Below are 15,885 nucleotides of genomic sequence, written 5' to 3'. Positions count from 1 at the left end.
TTTTTTTCCAGAATATCCGCCGATATATATCCAATATATCCGTAGAATCGAAGTACCGATATATCCGTGATTACCGATATTTTCATCATTGAGTCTGAGAAGAGGTGGGTATTATGCCTTTCCCCATTCTTGTGGGGTGACTTTTCTTAATTAGGCTAGTGTCCCCTTAAGGTGCATTTTCTTTCCGACTGGTCCTATAAGTGGAAGGGGGTGCGTGCCTAAAACTATTTTTAATGTATAGTAATTTTAAAACTATTTTCAAATCTATATATATTTTATTTTACAAGATTTTAATTAGAAGTTATCTTTTTTAAAAATAATTTCAATCTATTATCTTTAAAAAAACAATTTTAATTTAAATATTAAAATTATTTAAAAAATACTAATGTTAAAATTCAACTAAAGTTATGTAAATCATTTTTCCTTAAAAGTAGCATACATGAATATGTGAGGACCAATATAAGTTAAGTGGGTGTTTGGAGAAAATTAATATTTATTATTTAATCACTTAAGTTGACTTTAAAGTAAATTATATTTATGTTGTTAACTTAAAATTTATTACTTAATTTTAGTTTAAGTATTAAAGTTGTTTAATAAAATCAACTTAAAATTTATTCTAAATTATCAAATTGATATATTTATACTCATAAATTATAATTACGATAAATAAAATCGAGTAACAATGAAGGTCATGAAGTAACAAAAGAGATCGTTGAAGTAATTAGAACAAATGAGGATAAAAAAGTAAAATAAAATTATAAACTTAGTAATAAATTAATTATTTTTACTTATTACTTAAAATTATTTTTGACTTTAAGTCGTATCATTAAATTATTGCACCAAACATACTTAACAACTTAAATTAGGTTATTAAGTCAAAGATGGTTCCCCAAACCTCCATTAGGTCTGCTCAATTTTGAATCCCATTACACAGTTAGGTCCAACTCATAGCAAGTCTCCATAAATTTGTCTTGTTTATTGATGAATATTTGTGCAGAAATCTCTATCTCTAGATTTTATTTTATTTTTTTCCTCTCAAGATTACATATGTATTTTTAAAAAATTCCAAAAATCTGGTAATTCTAAATTTATTTTAAAAAATAACATTTTATATTTACATTAAAAAGACTATATATATATATATATATAATTGTTTTTTGAAATCAACTCGCCGCGACCGGTGGCCTGTAAATGGCACATCATCTCAAGATCAGATGACAGAAAATACTGACAAAAACTACCTGAATTGATTTACATAATTTTGAATTTCCTCATCATAACAGCCTTATGAGATCCAATATTCAATCATTTTTATCTGGAAATATTCCTATGATGCATTAACACCAACATGGTGCATTCAAGAACAGGCTAAAAAGCAAAAGGCCACAACATCTTACGATCATCTATTTGAATAAATGAGCAAGATCAGGATCATCCAAATTCACATCCAGCCATCCATTCAAACGCATGTACTCGATATAATGATCTGGAGGCTTGACCGCACGGGGATTTTTTGGTGTAAAGCCATGAATCCTCTCAAGATCCCTAGCTAGCCATCGAACATATGCACGGTCCAAAGGAGGAACAATCTTCAAGAAAATCTCTTCCTTTTCTTCTTTCACAGGCTTGTTTCCCATAGTAAGAGAACCTGACCAACTTCAAAATATCAGTCAGCTAGAGGTGTTTGAGAAATTTGAAGTAAGCAGTTGATGGATAAGAGAGAAAATAATTGATCTTAGCTGGGAAATTGACAATAATGCCACTAATAAATAGCTCAGACCACAACATAATCCCTCAACATTTTCATAGGCAATTTGCCAACCTTTGTCCATCTGAAAAATAATAGTAAACTTTTTGGCATGAAAGAATTTCATGCCCATGTGAATGCATTGAAGTAGTACTCAAAAGCAAAAACCATGCGCTGTTTAGCTTGTTTGGTTCCAACAATAGAATTTGCCATGCTCACATCCAAATGGTGACTCCAATTTTTGAATTCATGAGAACCTGTCTTAAAAAACTGGATTTTTACATGGGCAGATGATTCATCAGATTAGTTGGTCGTACTAATGCAATACCTGTACTATTTTTTCTTTGACTGGCTTTAAATAATTACATGCTCTTAAATGATGACAGCATTCTTTTAAAATTTTTAGAACAAAACAGGAAAATATTGAACATAATAGTCAATTTCAAGATTAGGTTCAAAGTCATGCTTCCCATTATATGATTGTGTAGTTGAGTTAGATGATAATTCTCTCCAAGCCAGAAAAGGAAACTACTAGTATATTGTACCACCTTTAACTGAAAACACTACTTAAGTTATTGATCCCAATGGACCAATATTAAGCAATTTATCAAAAATCTCTGAGACAGGGCAAAACCTTCTAAACTTGGTCAGAAAAATGATAATCCTATCTTCATCCATGTCCATTTTTCCCTATAAAAACCCAAAATTATCAATTAAGATAGACCGTTTCCATCATATAAAGTTCATACCCATCTTGCAAAAGTTAGTTCCTCAGTTATACAAAGGCCTTGCAAATTGCAAGGGTGGCCAGGAAACAAACTGGGCAGAGCCAACTATTACTAAAACCTTGCAACTTGCAAGGGTGGGCATGAACTTACCTAGGGCTCAAGCCAACCATCAACTCTCTGACTTCAAAAAGTAATGGTTGAATCTGAGCTTAATCCTGTTTGGAGTAATATAATTAGCATAGCATACTAATCCATACCATCAGTATAGAAGGGTCACCTCTTAGGCAGTGGCCCCACCAATTTTGCCATTTTCCAGGGAAAAGGAAAAATAAAAGGATAACAGGATCCCTAATCTCTCCCCTTGATGTAAAAGAAATTCCCCACCTTCAGGAACTAGATAAAAATATTAAACAAAAGATATGAAAGGGAGAATTTTAAACAATTCTATGGGAAGGGCAAGGCTGCAATTGGATTTTTAGCGTCTAGGTTACAGTGGAAAAATCTGGCCCCAACTTTACAAATGAAAGATCCTGGAAGTTACTTCAAGTGCAGTCATATCCTAGCTTTCTTGGAGGAAATATTAAGAAACTCCTCCTGCATGCTAATCCAAGAAATCAAAATTTTTTAAAAGAACTTTAAGAGCTTAAAGGGTGGTCTTCATTCAGTAAGTCTCGGATGTCTCAGTCACACTTCCTTTGGATGCTTTCTTCAGCTTAACAGCTGATGAGAACCTTCTACTCCAAAAGAACAAGGAATGCTTTGGATATCATATTTAGATAATTTTCACACCATCACAAAACTAAGGGATCAATGATGTTGAATGATTTGATGCATTAACTTTTAAATCAAATCATTCCTCATTTACTTGTGCATTCATCAAATCAAAAGACTCAATAACCATGTCAAGTAGGTTCCTCTTCATTTCACCATTGGGAACAATAAGATGTCCATCTTCAGAATTTTAATCATGGATTGATAATTACTCCCAAACCATAATTGAATCCTCCAAATAAAGAAAACTTGAGTTTAATCGTTGTGAAAGTTTCACTTCAACCATTTGAGGATGACAGCTTGCTACAAACTTATATCTTCTTTGCAAGAATGGGTTGCTTTAAGAAGATAATCAATACAGCTGCAAGGTTTCATATCCACTATCAAATTGGAAGGTGATGAAGAGCTACTCCACCATCAAAGCTTAAGCACCAACTCCACTTCCAAGAGGAAGGAGAGTTGACTGGATAGTATCAAAGTCTAACTTTCTTAGATGACATTTAGTAAAATCCTCCTGCAAGGTGCTAAAGCAACCAAAAATAGATCTTAAAGTAACTAAAAAGCCTATGGGCTGTTTCCTTGTTCAATGATTTAAGCATTATCTTAAAACATGCAATGTATTTGTAGTATTTCAAAACTTTATCACCAAGTAAGACTGACTTAGAAAGTCTAAACAACCACTAACTTTGGAAATATTACATATATCTTAGGATACAAGACAATGGATCCAATCATTCAAAATGCCAAAAAACCTAGCTAGTTGGAAATCGATCCCCCATTAATTATGCAAGAAGTCCACCAGAATCTCCACACTAGTCACCTTATTCGAGACTCTTACTACATCACTAGAACCAACTCAGACCTATTGATCTATATATAGCATGAACCAGATGCTCAAGCATCAAACTCAAGATGCTGAGGCCAATTTTGTTCATCCATTTCAAAACCACCCCTACTTTCCAATTCCCTCTCTATAAACAAAATAATCCTTTTCTCTCAATACTTCAGGAGAGTTCATCACAATTACAAACTAAGCCTTCAACTCAACACCATGACCAACCCTGGCTTAAAACTTCCACTATTCTAGATAGTCTTATCTTGTTCAATCCTTCAAGAAAATTCATCACAATTACAGCCTAAATAATCAATCTGACACCAGTTTAAAGAGAAGGGATTTGAAGCATGCCAATACCATGGACTGCCTAGTCAAAGCAAATTCAAAAGCCTCATTGTAAAAGGACTTCCATTTTATCCTGATAATGCTGTTACACTGACCATCCAACCTCCTTTTTTCCTCTAGAAAATGAAGAATTATTGGAAAGAAAGAAAAACTGTCCTTCACCTAACTCCACATCACCTACAATCCTTTTTTAATTCATAACCCATAATCATATTAATTCACCAGAAGCCTGTAAAAAAACCAACTCAACATTTATAATGCCCTCTAAAATAACATTCTTTATAGATTCATTCTTAAAAACTAGGTTTAAACAGAACAGCACTCAGAAAAAAAAAAAAATGGCGGAGGAAGCAGATGGAAATTACTGTTCCAACTTCCAACCAAATAGTTAATTACCGAAATCAATTACAGAAACAACTTTCTACTGCAACTTCTCAGCAGCCAAACAGAGCAGAAAATTTACAGTACACCAGTCACACAAATACCCTTGGGCTACAATTTCCCAACAACCAAACAGAGCGCAATCTCATGCCCAAACTCATTCAAAATCGCACAAACAATAACAAGATTATAATCGCAAATATGAAAATGATCCCAAGTAAAAAGCAAAATATGGATGTTAAGATAAATAATTGAGGAATTTAGGTGAGGCAAACAGTAAATACATGGTTCCGTGAGTGAACATGATGAGATATTGAGAATGAGATCGAAGAAGAAACCAATCTCACCTGTCAGCCAACCAAAGCCCTTATCCTTCGGTTTCAGCTCCGGTGACACCCCCAACTCTCACCAGCCCTTCCAATTTCTAGATTTCCACATTACTTACAGTCAATATATAATTCACTTCTCTGACTTTTTCTTTCTAACGCATATAAGTTTATTTTTATTTAAAACTTCTATTATTATTATTATTATTATTGCTAATTTTAGAAAGACTTTACAAATTTTTTAATAATTTAACATTTTATATTGTTTTTCTTTCTTTGATATTCATATTTTAAATTTGAGCAATTTTAAATTTATAAATTTTATTTTGAGTTAAATTGTTTACAATTTTTTTTTAAATATCAATTAATTTTATAAGCCTTTCCTAAATAAATAAATAAATAAGTTATTAAAATTATTATAAATGTATATGAGTAATTTTTAATGACATCATAATTATTATATTTAATTTTAATTTTCCCAACTCCCATAAATGAAATACTCCCCTTAATGAATTTCTAATGACAAAGGTTTTTCATAATTCTCCACAATTGAGAGAACTCTTATTAGTTTTTTTAAAAGATTGAATCCGAAAAAGATAAATTAAAAAGTACTTTCTTTCTGACGTAAAATGTATGTAATTAAATTTTACTTTATGCTATTTTCTATTTGATTTTTCAAAATATTTAAAAAAAAAATAAAAAAAATGTGAAAATTGCTTGCTGAAGAAAATGGCTACAAAATTTTATTGGAAAATGGATTTTTGCAACCTAAAAAAAAATCTAAGGATGAAGATTCGAAAAGTTAAAATTATTTGGAAATCTAGAAATTGGAAAACTATTTGAAAACTAGAAATTGGGAAATTATTTTAAAATCAAAGATGATGAAATAAAAAGGGAGGGCGCCCGCCAATAAGAATGCATGCCAAAGGCGACCATGCAAACCATGCAAGAGTAGGTCCCCAAGGGTGCAACTGCGTTGAGATTACTCTATTGGTGCCGGTGGTGCTGTCATTTGATGAGGATAATTCTCAATGTGAATTCAACTCATTTTTAGTGGAAACACACCATGTAGGCCTCTGATGGCTTGGGGTTCTTTTAACTGAGCGCTCTTTGAAGTTCCAATCATCATTGAAGGAGGTCTCATCAAAGCATCATTTGAAAATCCTGTATCACCAGTTGCATGGTTGTACATGTTACACATGTCCCGACCCGCTAAAACATTCAATCTGCCAGCATGACTAAGGGGAACATTCGGAACTAAGTCACCACCTATCCTCATCTCCTGAGGATTTCTTACCGAGGACATTGCTGCAAGCTTGGGTTGCTGAGAAACTGAAAGTGGCCCTTCCTCGTTAACACTGAAATAATGACCATTACCCTACTATTCCATGTGGATTTTCACCCATACCTAGTCCACGAGTCAAAAGTTCTCTAATTTGGAGAGTGTTTGAAGCGGCATAATGCAATAGAGCTTGAAAATGTGTATTTATTGCATAGAAATCAACACCTTGTAATCCACTCCCAATCATCTGATTAACGACATTGTTGCAAAGGATTGGAGGAACAGAGTAGGACATCGATGATAGAACAAGGTGGTAGCTTCTCTACTATTTCCTACAACCTTTGCAGTCTTGTGGATTGTGGAAAAGGTAAGAGTATTGGGTTCAACACCTTAGTTTGGCTTTTGGACATAGAAATTGGGTGCTTGTTCACGGTATTAAGGGTTGACTGCACTGCATTAGAATGGGTATGAATTATTAATCTGTGGACTTGGAGATAGGTTGGTGTTAGACTTGCTGTTAATGGTTGGTATGGTGGGTGTGAAAGATAGGTATGAATATGGGTAGGAGGAAGTGGATGACAAATTCAGCTGGGTATGAGGTGTGAGAAGATGGGTGTGGTGATGGGTGTGTTGGGATATGAAAGATAGGAAGGTGATGGACATGGTGGGGGTGTGAAGGTTAGTAGGATGGGATCAGTTTGGTTGCCAGTTTCTTTGGGATGCCTACTGTTTTGAACTCTTCCAGCAAGAATCCCTTGCCAGCTTTGATCATGTTATTCTGTAAAGTTTGTCCATGCACGAGTGGGTGAAGTGGTCCAACAGTGGGGTGAGGAAAAATCTTCACAACTCTCTTCTATCTAGCAATTCCTCTTAGGGTTTTGCAGGCAGGTTGGTTGTATAAGAAACTGGATTTTGCAGGAAGGTTTCTTATCATTCCATATCATTTTCTACACTATTACAACCTATTTATTCACATCTTGAAGATGAGATAACTAACTAACAAATTATAAGTACATTAGTTAAGCCATAACAAAATAACAAACGCGACTGTTATTTGGTGCAAATGAGGAGTTTTCTGGTGGAGTTTGGTAGTTAGTTATGAGACTGTTTTGAGGTTCAACATCTCCCCGCAAGCTCACAGGGCGAGGAACCACATAGAGTTTTGTACGGAGAGTGATGAACTGTGAGCTTAGTAAATGCTTGGTGAAGATGTCATCTACTTGATCTGTGGAGGGGATATATTGAATTTGAATTTCTTGACGTAGAACCTTATCACGAATGAAGTGAAGATCTAATTCCACATGTTTGGAACATGCATGAGAAACAGGGTTGGCTGCTAAGGCTGTAACACTTTGATTATCACACCAGAGCAAATGGACAGTTGTTTGAGAGATACACAGTTCTTTTAATAATGCTTGCACCCATGTAATTTCAGTTGTGAGGGAAATAAGAACTCGATATTCCAATTCAGCGTTGCTACGAGAGACTACCTTTTGTTTAGTGGAAGACCAAGATATGAGATTTGGTCCAAAAAATATGCAGTATCCTCCGGTACTACGACGATCATCTGGGGATGATGCCCAGTCGGCATCAGTGTAGCCTTGGAGTTCAAAGGATAAGGAGGCGTGTAATGAAAGACCATGAGAGGAGGTGCTTTTAAGATAGTGTAGAATTCATTTAACTGCATTCCAATGGGTTGTGGTTGGGCGAGCCATGAATTGGCATGCTTTATTTACAGCAAATGCAAGGTTTGGATGGGTGATGGTAATGTATTAAAGTGCTCCAACAGTGCTTCTATATAAGGAAGCATTTGGAAGAGTATCTCTATCAACAAGAGAAAGTTGCTGCTCGAGAGCTCCAAGTGTGCGTACTGGTTTGGCATTAACCATGTTAGTTCTATGTAACAAGTCTTGTATATATTTTTGCTGACTAAGATGAAGAGAATCTGACTGAGAAGTGACTTCAACTCCCAAAAAATAGTTAAGATTCCCGAGATCACAAAGAGCAAATGTGTTGCTGAGGTGTTTGATGAAGGAGAAGACCTGAGTTGTACTGCTCCCGGTGATGAGAATGTCATCAACATAAATGAGTATAATGAGTAAATTTGTAGTTGTGTGATGGAAAAAGAGCGAGGTATCAGCCCGGGAATTTTGAAAACCAAATGTGAGTAGATAGGAGCTGAGCTTAGTGAACCACGCTCAAGGAGCTTGTTTGAGTCCATAAAGCGCCTTGTGAAGACAACATACATGAGACGGGTTTTGGGTGTTCACAAAGCTAGGAGGTTGATGCATGTATACTTCCTCTTGGAGATCTCCATTGAGGAAGGCGTTTTGAATGTCTAGTTGGCGTATTGGCCACTGAAAAGATAGTGCAAGAGAGAGAACAATATGAATGGTCGAAAGCTTAACCACCGGGCTAAAGGTTTCAAAATAATCAACTCCCGGAGTCTGAGTGAAGCCTTTGGCAACAAGTCGAGCCTTATAGCAATTAATGTTTCCATCTGGTTTGTATTTAAGTTTAAAAACCCATTGCAGCCGATTACATTTCCATGTGGAGGAGGTGGAACCAAAGTCCAGGTATTTGTTTTTAGTAGAGCTGTGTACTCAACCTCCATTGCTTGGTGCCAATGAGGGTCTTGTAAGGCTTGCTTGACTGTACGTGGTTCGGCTGGAGCAGAGACGGTAAATGCCTTTTTCTTAAGTGTTCCAGTTTTGGATCGAGTTAGCATGGGATGACAGTTGGTCTTGTGGAAAGTGGAAATAGAATTGGAGGTGGATGAATTAGAGAATGGGATTTGAACTATAGCAGGAATGGGGATATGAGATGTAGAATTATGGGACGTTGGTGGAAAGGAAACTGAGGATGGTGAGGGAATTAGTTGTGAAGAATGAAGAGGAACTGGAACTGCTGGGGTAATAACTGGTTGGAAATATGTTGAAGATGATGGAAGAGAAGTAGATGAATGAAAAGGGAAATTGGAATCATCAAATATTACATGCCTGGTGATGTAAATTATATTGGTGGAATGATGGAGGCACAAATAACCTTTATGGGACAAATTGTCATGGAGCTGAGCGGTGAAAGAGTTTATTGGATGAATATGGTCGTAAATATGGGTAACAAAGACAGCCAAAAGTTTTGAAAAATCTGTAGTTTGGAAGTTTATGGAAGAGAATTTGAAATGGAGACATATGTTAAAGGGTTGGAGGGGACATACAATTGATGAGATGGACTGCTATTTGAAATGCATAAGTCCAGAATTTTAAAGGTAGGGAAGCAGTGTTAAGAAGAGCTAGACCAGTCTTAATAATGTGTCTTATTTTCTTTCAGCTCATTCATTTTGTTCCGGAGTGTATGGGCATGAGAATTGATGATGAATCCCATGTTTAGCAATATGAGGAGCAAGAGCTTTGAATTCTCCTCCATTGTCAGATTGGAGGTTTTTAATGGATAGGTTGAATTGAGTTTCAACTAAAGCTTTAAATTTAAGAAATGTAGAAAACACTTGATCTTTAGAATGCAAAACATATATCCAAGTAAATCTTGAAAAATCATCTACAAATAGAAGAAAATAACGAGCACTTGTTGTGGAAAGGATGGGAGCAGGACCCCATAAATCTGAGTGAACTAGTGCAAGAGGATGAGAAACCCTAGAGGTAGATGAAGAGAAAGATAGCTTGTGGCTTTTGGCCAACTGACATGCACAAAAAATTTGTTTTGTATTTGTATTACAAGGAATATTACAAGAAGCAAGAATTTGTTTCAAGATTAGTGGAGTTGGATGTCCAAGTTTGTTATGCCACTTGGAGAATTCATTTTTTGGTTGAGCAGTAAACGCCAAGTGACTATATGAAGATGTTACTGAATCGTGACAAGGAGTGTTAGGAAACTCGTATAGACCTCGTTCAATAGTGCCTTGGTGGAGAATTTGCTTTGTAGTTTTATTCTTAATGAGATAGATATTGGGATGAAATTAAAAAAAAAGAGTTGTTGTCAGTACAAAACTTAGACACACTGATAAGGTTTGTGGTGAGTTGAGGGACATGAAAGACATCTTGAAATTGAAAAGATTTCTAAGAGGAATGAAAGTATTTGGAACCAATACTGGAGATGAGCAATTGCTTACCGTTTCCAACCGTGACTTGGTCCTTGCCTTGATAGGGTTGTATGTTGGAGAGTTGACCCTCATTGTGGGATAGATGATGAGTGGCGCCGGTGTCAAGAAACTAGGAATCATTGAAGGCTGAAGAAAGTGAAGCTACCATTGCTTGCATTTTGTTGGTGTTGACTGGTACATTTGATGAAGCTTTGGTAGGGTTTGTAGGTAAGATATCTGGTCCTTGTAAATTAATGTCAAATCTATGATAACAAGAAATTACTGTATGCCCATATTTGCCACAAAGTTGGCATTGGGGTCTACCATCAGATTGATGTGTGAGCTGATTTTGTCCATGAGCATTCGGACGTCTTCTGTATTGCTGGTGATGAAATGGATTCTGCCTATTAAAAGAAGAGCTAGGTTTCCTAGTATGGTATTTTCTGGATGGTTGAGGATGATCTTGAGTAGTTATATGTGCTAAAATGACTTCATCTTCTGCTGTAGAATTTTGGAAATGAAGTCTTTGTTCATGTGAGAGCAAAATGCTATGTACTGAATATAGTGTAAGATCATCTTCACGAGCTATTAAAGAAGCTACAATAGGATTATAATCAGCTTCGAGACCAGCAAGAAGTTGCAAGATTTGATCACATTCAGCCACAAGTTCTCCAATGGCAACAAGACTATATGTGATTGTCTTCATTTTTAGGATATATTCCATGATGGGTAGAGATCCTTTCTGGGTTGTTTGAAATGCAAGTCTGAGTTGCATTATTTTGGCTTTGAATGAAGTTGAGAAGATTTTCTCAAGAGCTACCCAATCTGTATTGGATGTTTGGTATCCAATTATCTGTCCCATAATCTCGAGAGTAAGAAAAGAAAAGATCTAACTCAGGATCATGCGATCGAAACGCCGCCAGGTGAGAAAATCCGGGTTAACTTCACCTATTGCAATCATCTGGGGAGGACAAGGTTTAAGTCCTTCAATGTGTTCATCGAATCCATTTGCATATATGACATTCTCTATTTGAGTTTTCCAAAGAACGTAGTTGTTTCTATCCAGCTTAACAGGAAGAGGATGATTTAGCATGTGCAGTGACTGAATCGTGTTAGGCTGCTGTGATGAGATGACTTCTGGACCATGGAATTGTTGCGGATTGGAACTTTGGATGGAATTGGCCATGGATTTAGCTAAAAGAAAATCTGGGTGATGAGTATGGACGATGGCTCTGATACCATATAAGAAACTGGATTTTGCAGGAAGGTTTCTTATCATTCCATATCATTTTCTACACTATTACAACCTATTTATACACATCTTGAAGATGAGATAACTAACTAACAAATTATATGTACATTAGTTAAGCCATAACAGAATAACAAACGGGACCGTTATCTGGTGCAGATGAGGAGTTTTCTGGTGGAGTTTGGTAGTTAGTTTTTAGACTGTTTTGAGGTTCAACAAGTTGAACCAGGTCTTGACATAGTTCTGCCAGTGCTTCTTGAAGTTTAGCGCACCATACACGTTCCAAGGCTGATCATACTACCTCAAAAAGACAATCTCATGCTCCGCCCTGTTCTTCTTCTTGACCCTGTACTAGCAAAAGCTTTGAAGTTGGTACACAAACTCATTAACCATGCCCTAGAACCACGGGTTTGCCAACTGCATGTTGACTATTCATGTAACACCACCTGGAACAAAGATGTGACGGTAGAGATAGGATCGAATACATCAGACCAACTCAGCTCAGTTTTGAACTCAATAGAACCTTATCATTTCTATCTTCAACTCTGTCATTCCCTGGACTTCAGAGTATACAACCAGATCCTCCTCCAACAGGGGATATGTGCGTCTCCATTCTAAATAAAAATTGCCAGAACAGTGAGGGTGAACCACTAGATTGTTGTTATTTCATATCACTGGTTTCATATAGTTGTTCGTTATGCAACTTCTAGATGTTCCAATCTGTATAGAAAGGCACTGGATTCTCCAAGCCAAAGATTTAGCAAATGGGTCCTTGATTCTGCTCATTGAGGATATCAAGTGGGCTATTAAAAACTACAAAGAGAGAGTACAATGCCCAAAGTAATTTCATCAGGCTCATATATTTCACTCAGCATTCTTTGGAAAATTCTCAACCCTTCATGATAATCCCCATTCTTGAGCGTAGCAAGAGACCATAGCATTCCTTGTCCAAAAGGCCAACTAGTTGTCCTTTGTGGTAGGTTCAACACCATTTTCAACTTCTCCATTGTATCAAGGGATAACTAGCACATGGGAGTAATGATACGATAGATGGTGAATGGGTGGCACGAAATAGATAAAGCAGACATGATGCATCTTTCGAAACCCTCTGTGGACCACACTTTAAAGTCTCTGTGATATTTTGAAGCATAACTACTCGGTTATGATCTCCAACCTTGATGAAAGATGCTAAACTAGGCTCAAGCTACTCAAAATGCTCATCGAGTACTCCTTAGAGACCAAGCCTTTATAATCATAGCTTTCACTCCCTAGGTTTGCACTCTCAGATGAAGATGCACCAACCAAAGCACACCACAAACAAACACCAAAATAATAGAGAAGTATAGAGAGGAAAACTGATAAAATAGAGCAGGAATTGGTGAAATGAGAGTTTATTAAGCAAAGCCTGGTTTCATGTGTTATCAACAAGCTTACAAGCTAGTGGGAGAGAGAATGGATTTAGGGTGAAATGATAGGAGAGTGACCTTCAGACATCACACAACAAAGCTGGACCAAATTCATATTATTTCTCTAAACACAAACAAAGAAGCAATAGATGGATATACAGTCATAGCGAATCCAGTGGAAGCACAGAAATCAACAAGAGTAGCCATATGATATCCACACACAAATAGCTAAATAATACCCAACAATAAACAAAGGAGAGCGAAGAGCAAGAGAATAATGGAGATAGATAATAAACATACCTGGAAATGCTCCTCTCCAGCTTCTTTTTCAATTTCTCTAGTTCTCTTCTTTATTTCAACTCCTGTTATCTTTGCTGCTCCAGACACCTATCTCTCCTCTCAACATTCTTCTTCCTCCAGCTATCCTCCTCAAGCTCTCTCTAAACCCTGCACCTCTCACTCTGGTTCTCTCATCTCTCAAACCTCCCTTCTGTTCTTCTTCTCTTGCCCAAAAGACCTACACTCCTATACAACCTTCCTGTGACCACCTTTAGAGAAAAAAACCCAGAAAATACTTCTACGTTCCTCTCCTATCTTCCTAACTTTCTCTCCAAGCTACCCTTATTACCCTCTGTCACCCTCTAACCTGCCTCTCAAAATACTACGACAACAAAATATCTCCTCGATTCTAACGACCTCCCACACTCTCTCTAATAGCCTACGCTCCCTCTCAGAATCTTCCATAACAGGTGTCATTTCCCCATTGCTTCTCCAAACCACTAACATGATTCTCCAACAGCTAACCACAAGGCGACGCGTGGTCGTCTCCAATCCTAGCACCTAGCAAAAATGAGCTGTAGAAAGTGCAAGAAAAAAAAATGAGCCCCAAAATGGGGGTCTACAATCATATAATTGAAAGTTATACAAAACAAAATTGTCAATTAGATACTTGTAAAATTTTATAAAATTTATATAGTTAAAATCTATACAAATATTATTTCATAACTTGAAGTTATTTACATTTTTGTTATAATAAAATATATAAAAACAATCCATAGTCAAAAGTTATGAAAATCATCGATTCTCGATTTTTATTGTGTGAATACCACCTAATGTTACACACTTTTTTTTAGTATGCTTATAATAATACTATGGCAATAAACTATAAGGGAATCTTAAATTGTTATATTTTTATTATTAAATAGTTTTATTCATTTATTTATAGTTTTTTCAAAAAATTGAAATATAATTCTAATTGAATTATTCTATATATAAATTTCAGAAAATGTCAAATATTATGAAGTTTGTGTACATTGCCTTTAATATTTTGAGCAAAACCTACTTTATCTTGAATTTGGGATAATAAAATTTATTTAGATGCAATGAATCTTAAGATAACCATCAAATAACACGTCTTTGGAAGATTGTGCCAAAACTTTATTATTAGTTTGTACTCACGTTAATAAGGATTAAAAGTGAGTACCTTCCTTTCATCTTTTTGAATAATTTGAAGGAATGATATCATCACAAAAAATAGTAAACCTTCCAAAAACATATGGGTTATAACTTAAGGTTTTTTAAAGAAGAAGGTATTTCTTAAAGGAAATTGTTGAGGGTCCCTTGAAACTGAGAATTCAAGTATTAAGTTTGAAAACTCAGTTTAGAAGTCTTAGTATAGTAGAATTTCAAGTTTGGTATCAAAGTAAGAGGAAATGGGATGTATCCCGGGATTGGGTCAAACCATTATAAATAGAGATTTGTAATCCCCTTTCCTTTCTCTTTTTATATTTATTGTTTATATCATCGTTTGACTTATTTCTAGTACTCATTTTTAAAAAATTTGTAAAAAAGACTGGTGGGTGATTACCTTGTGTTAATTAACATATAAACTTAACATTTGCGTTCAATAAGCTATGCTATAAATTAGAGTTATGGACCCAATTCTATTAAAGTAAAACCATTAAAACAAATAGTAACTATCACCCTATTTGGTAGCTATTTTTAAAAATAATTTTTTTCTTCAAAATAATTTGAAAAATAAAAAATTATGTTCCACAATTAGAAAACAAAATGTTTTCAAAAAATATATTTTAATTGTTTTTACTTAATTTTTTAAAGTTGCTTTCAAAAATAATTATTTATTACAAAGAATATGTATATATTCATTACACATTTCTTTATCAATAAGAAAACTTATTCTTATAAAGAAAAAAATCAACATATGGACCACATGAAATTTATTTTTTTTTACATTTTTTTTCAAATTTTATTAAACTATCCAAATTTATATAAAATCATAAAAAAAATTAAAGACGATGCCTTTCTATAAATAACTTAGTTTATTTATTTTCAAAATTATTTATTTATTTAATTTTTTATGTTTATTTATATTTAATTGCTTTATTTATTTATTTTTTGATTCAATAATATATGATAATCTCCCAAAATAATCCTTTATAAACAAACCGATTACAACATTGGCAGTGCTTTTTACATTTCATATAAATAAAATAATTTTTAAAAAGCTAAAAATTTTAAAACCTAGAAAAGATAGAACAAAGTAAAAATAGAAAAACATGAAAATAAATAAAAAATAATTAATTTAAATAAAATAATATTTTTGAAAAAAGTGGATAAAAGAAAAAAATTGAATTGAAGTCAAGTCGTGGATACAATATCTCATGGTAATAACGGAAAGACATGTTTTGGATACAATACC

The 15,885-nt window shown here is 34.8% G+C and overlaps 1 protein-coding gene across 2 annotated transcripts; it reads right to left on the bottom strand.

Annotated features, from left to right (window-relative positions):
* Positions 1-1,225: 1,225 nt before the first annotated feature.
* Positions 1,226-5,233, bottom strand: LOC117915823. 2 transcript variants are annotated; one of them, XM_034831525.1, is made up of 2 exons: positions 5,155-5,233; positions 1,226-1,648 (listed from the first exon to the last, which is right to left on the bottom strand). In XM_034831525.1, exon 2 carries the CDS (start codon positions 1,635-1,637, stop codon positions 1,404-1,406), a length of 234 nt encoding a protein of 77 aa, XP_034687416.1. In that variant the 5' UTR covers positions 1,638-1,648; positions 5,155-5,233; the 3' UTR covers positions 1,226-1,403. The 2 variants fall into 2 exon arrangements, with proteins under 2 accessions (XP_034687416.1, XP_034687417.1); XM_034831526.1 differs by having other exon boundaries at positions 1,226-1,656; positions 5,155-5,221.
* Positions 5,234-15,885: the final 10,652 nt, after the last annotated feature.

Source organism: Vitis riparia, chromosome 6, assembly GCF_004353265.1.
Source record: "Vitis riparia cultivar Riparia Gloire de Montpellier isolate 1030 chromosome 6, EGFV_Vit.rip_1.0, whole genome shotgun sequence".
In the NCBI taxonomy this organism is placed as follows: Eukaryota; Viridiplantae; Streptophyta; class Magnoliopsida; order Vitales; family Vitaceae; genus Vitis; species Vitis riparia.
This window is presented reverse-complemented; position numbering and strand designations above follow the sequence as displayed.

Bases quoted from the DNA above. Each gene is read 5' to 3' on its own strand.
- LOC117915823 (XM_034831525.1), bottom strand. From the start codon at position 1,637: ATGGGAAACAAGCCTGTGAAAGAAGAAAAGGAAGAGATTTTCTTGAAG.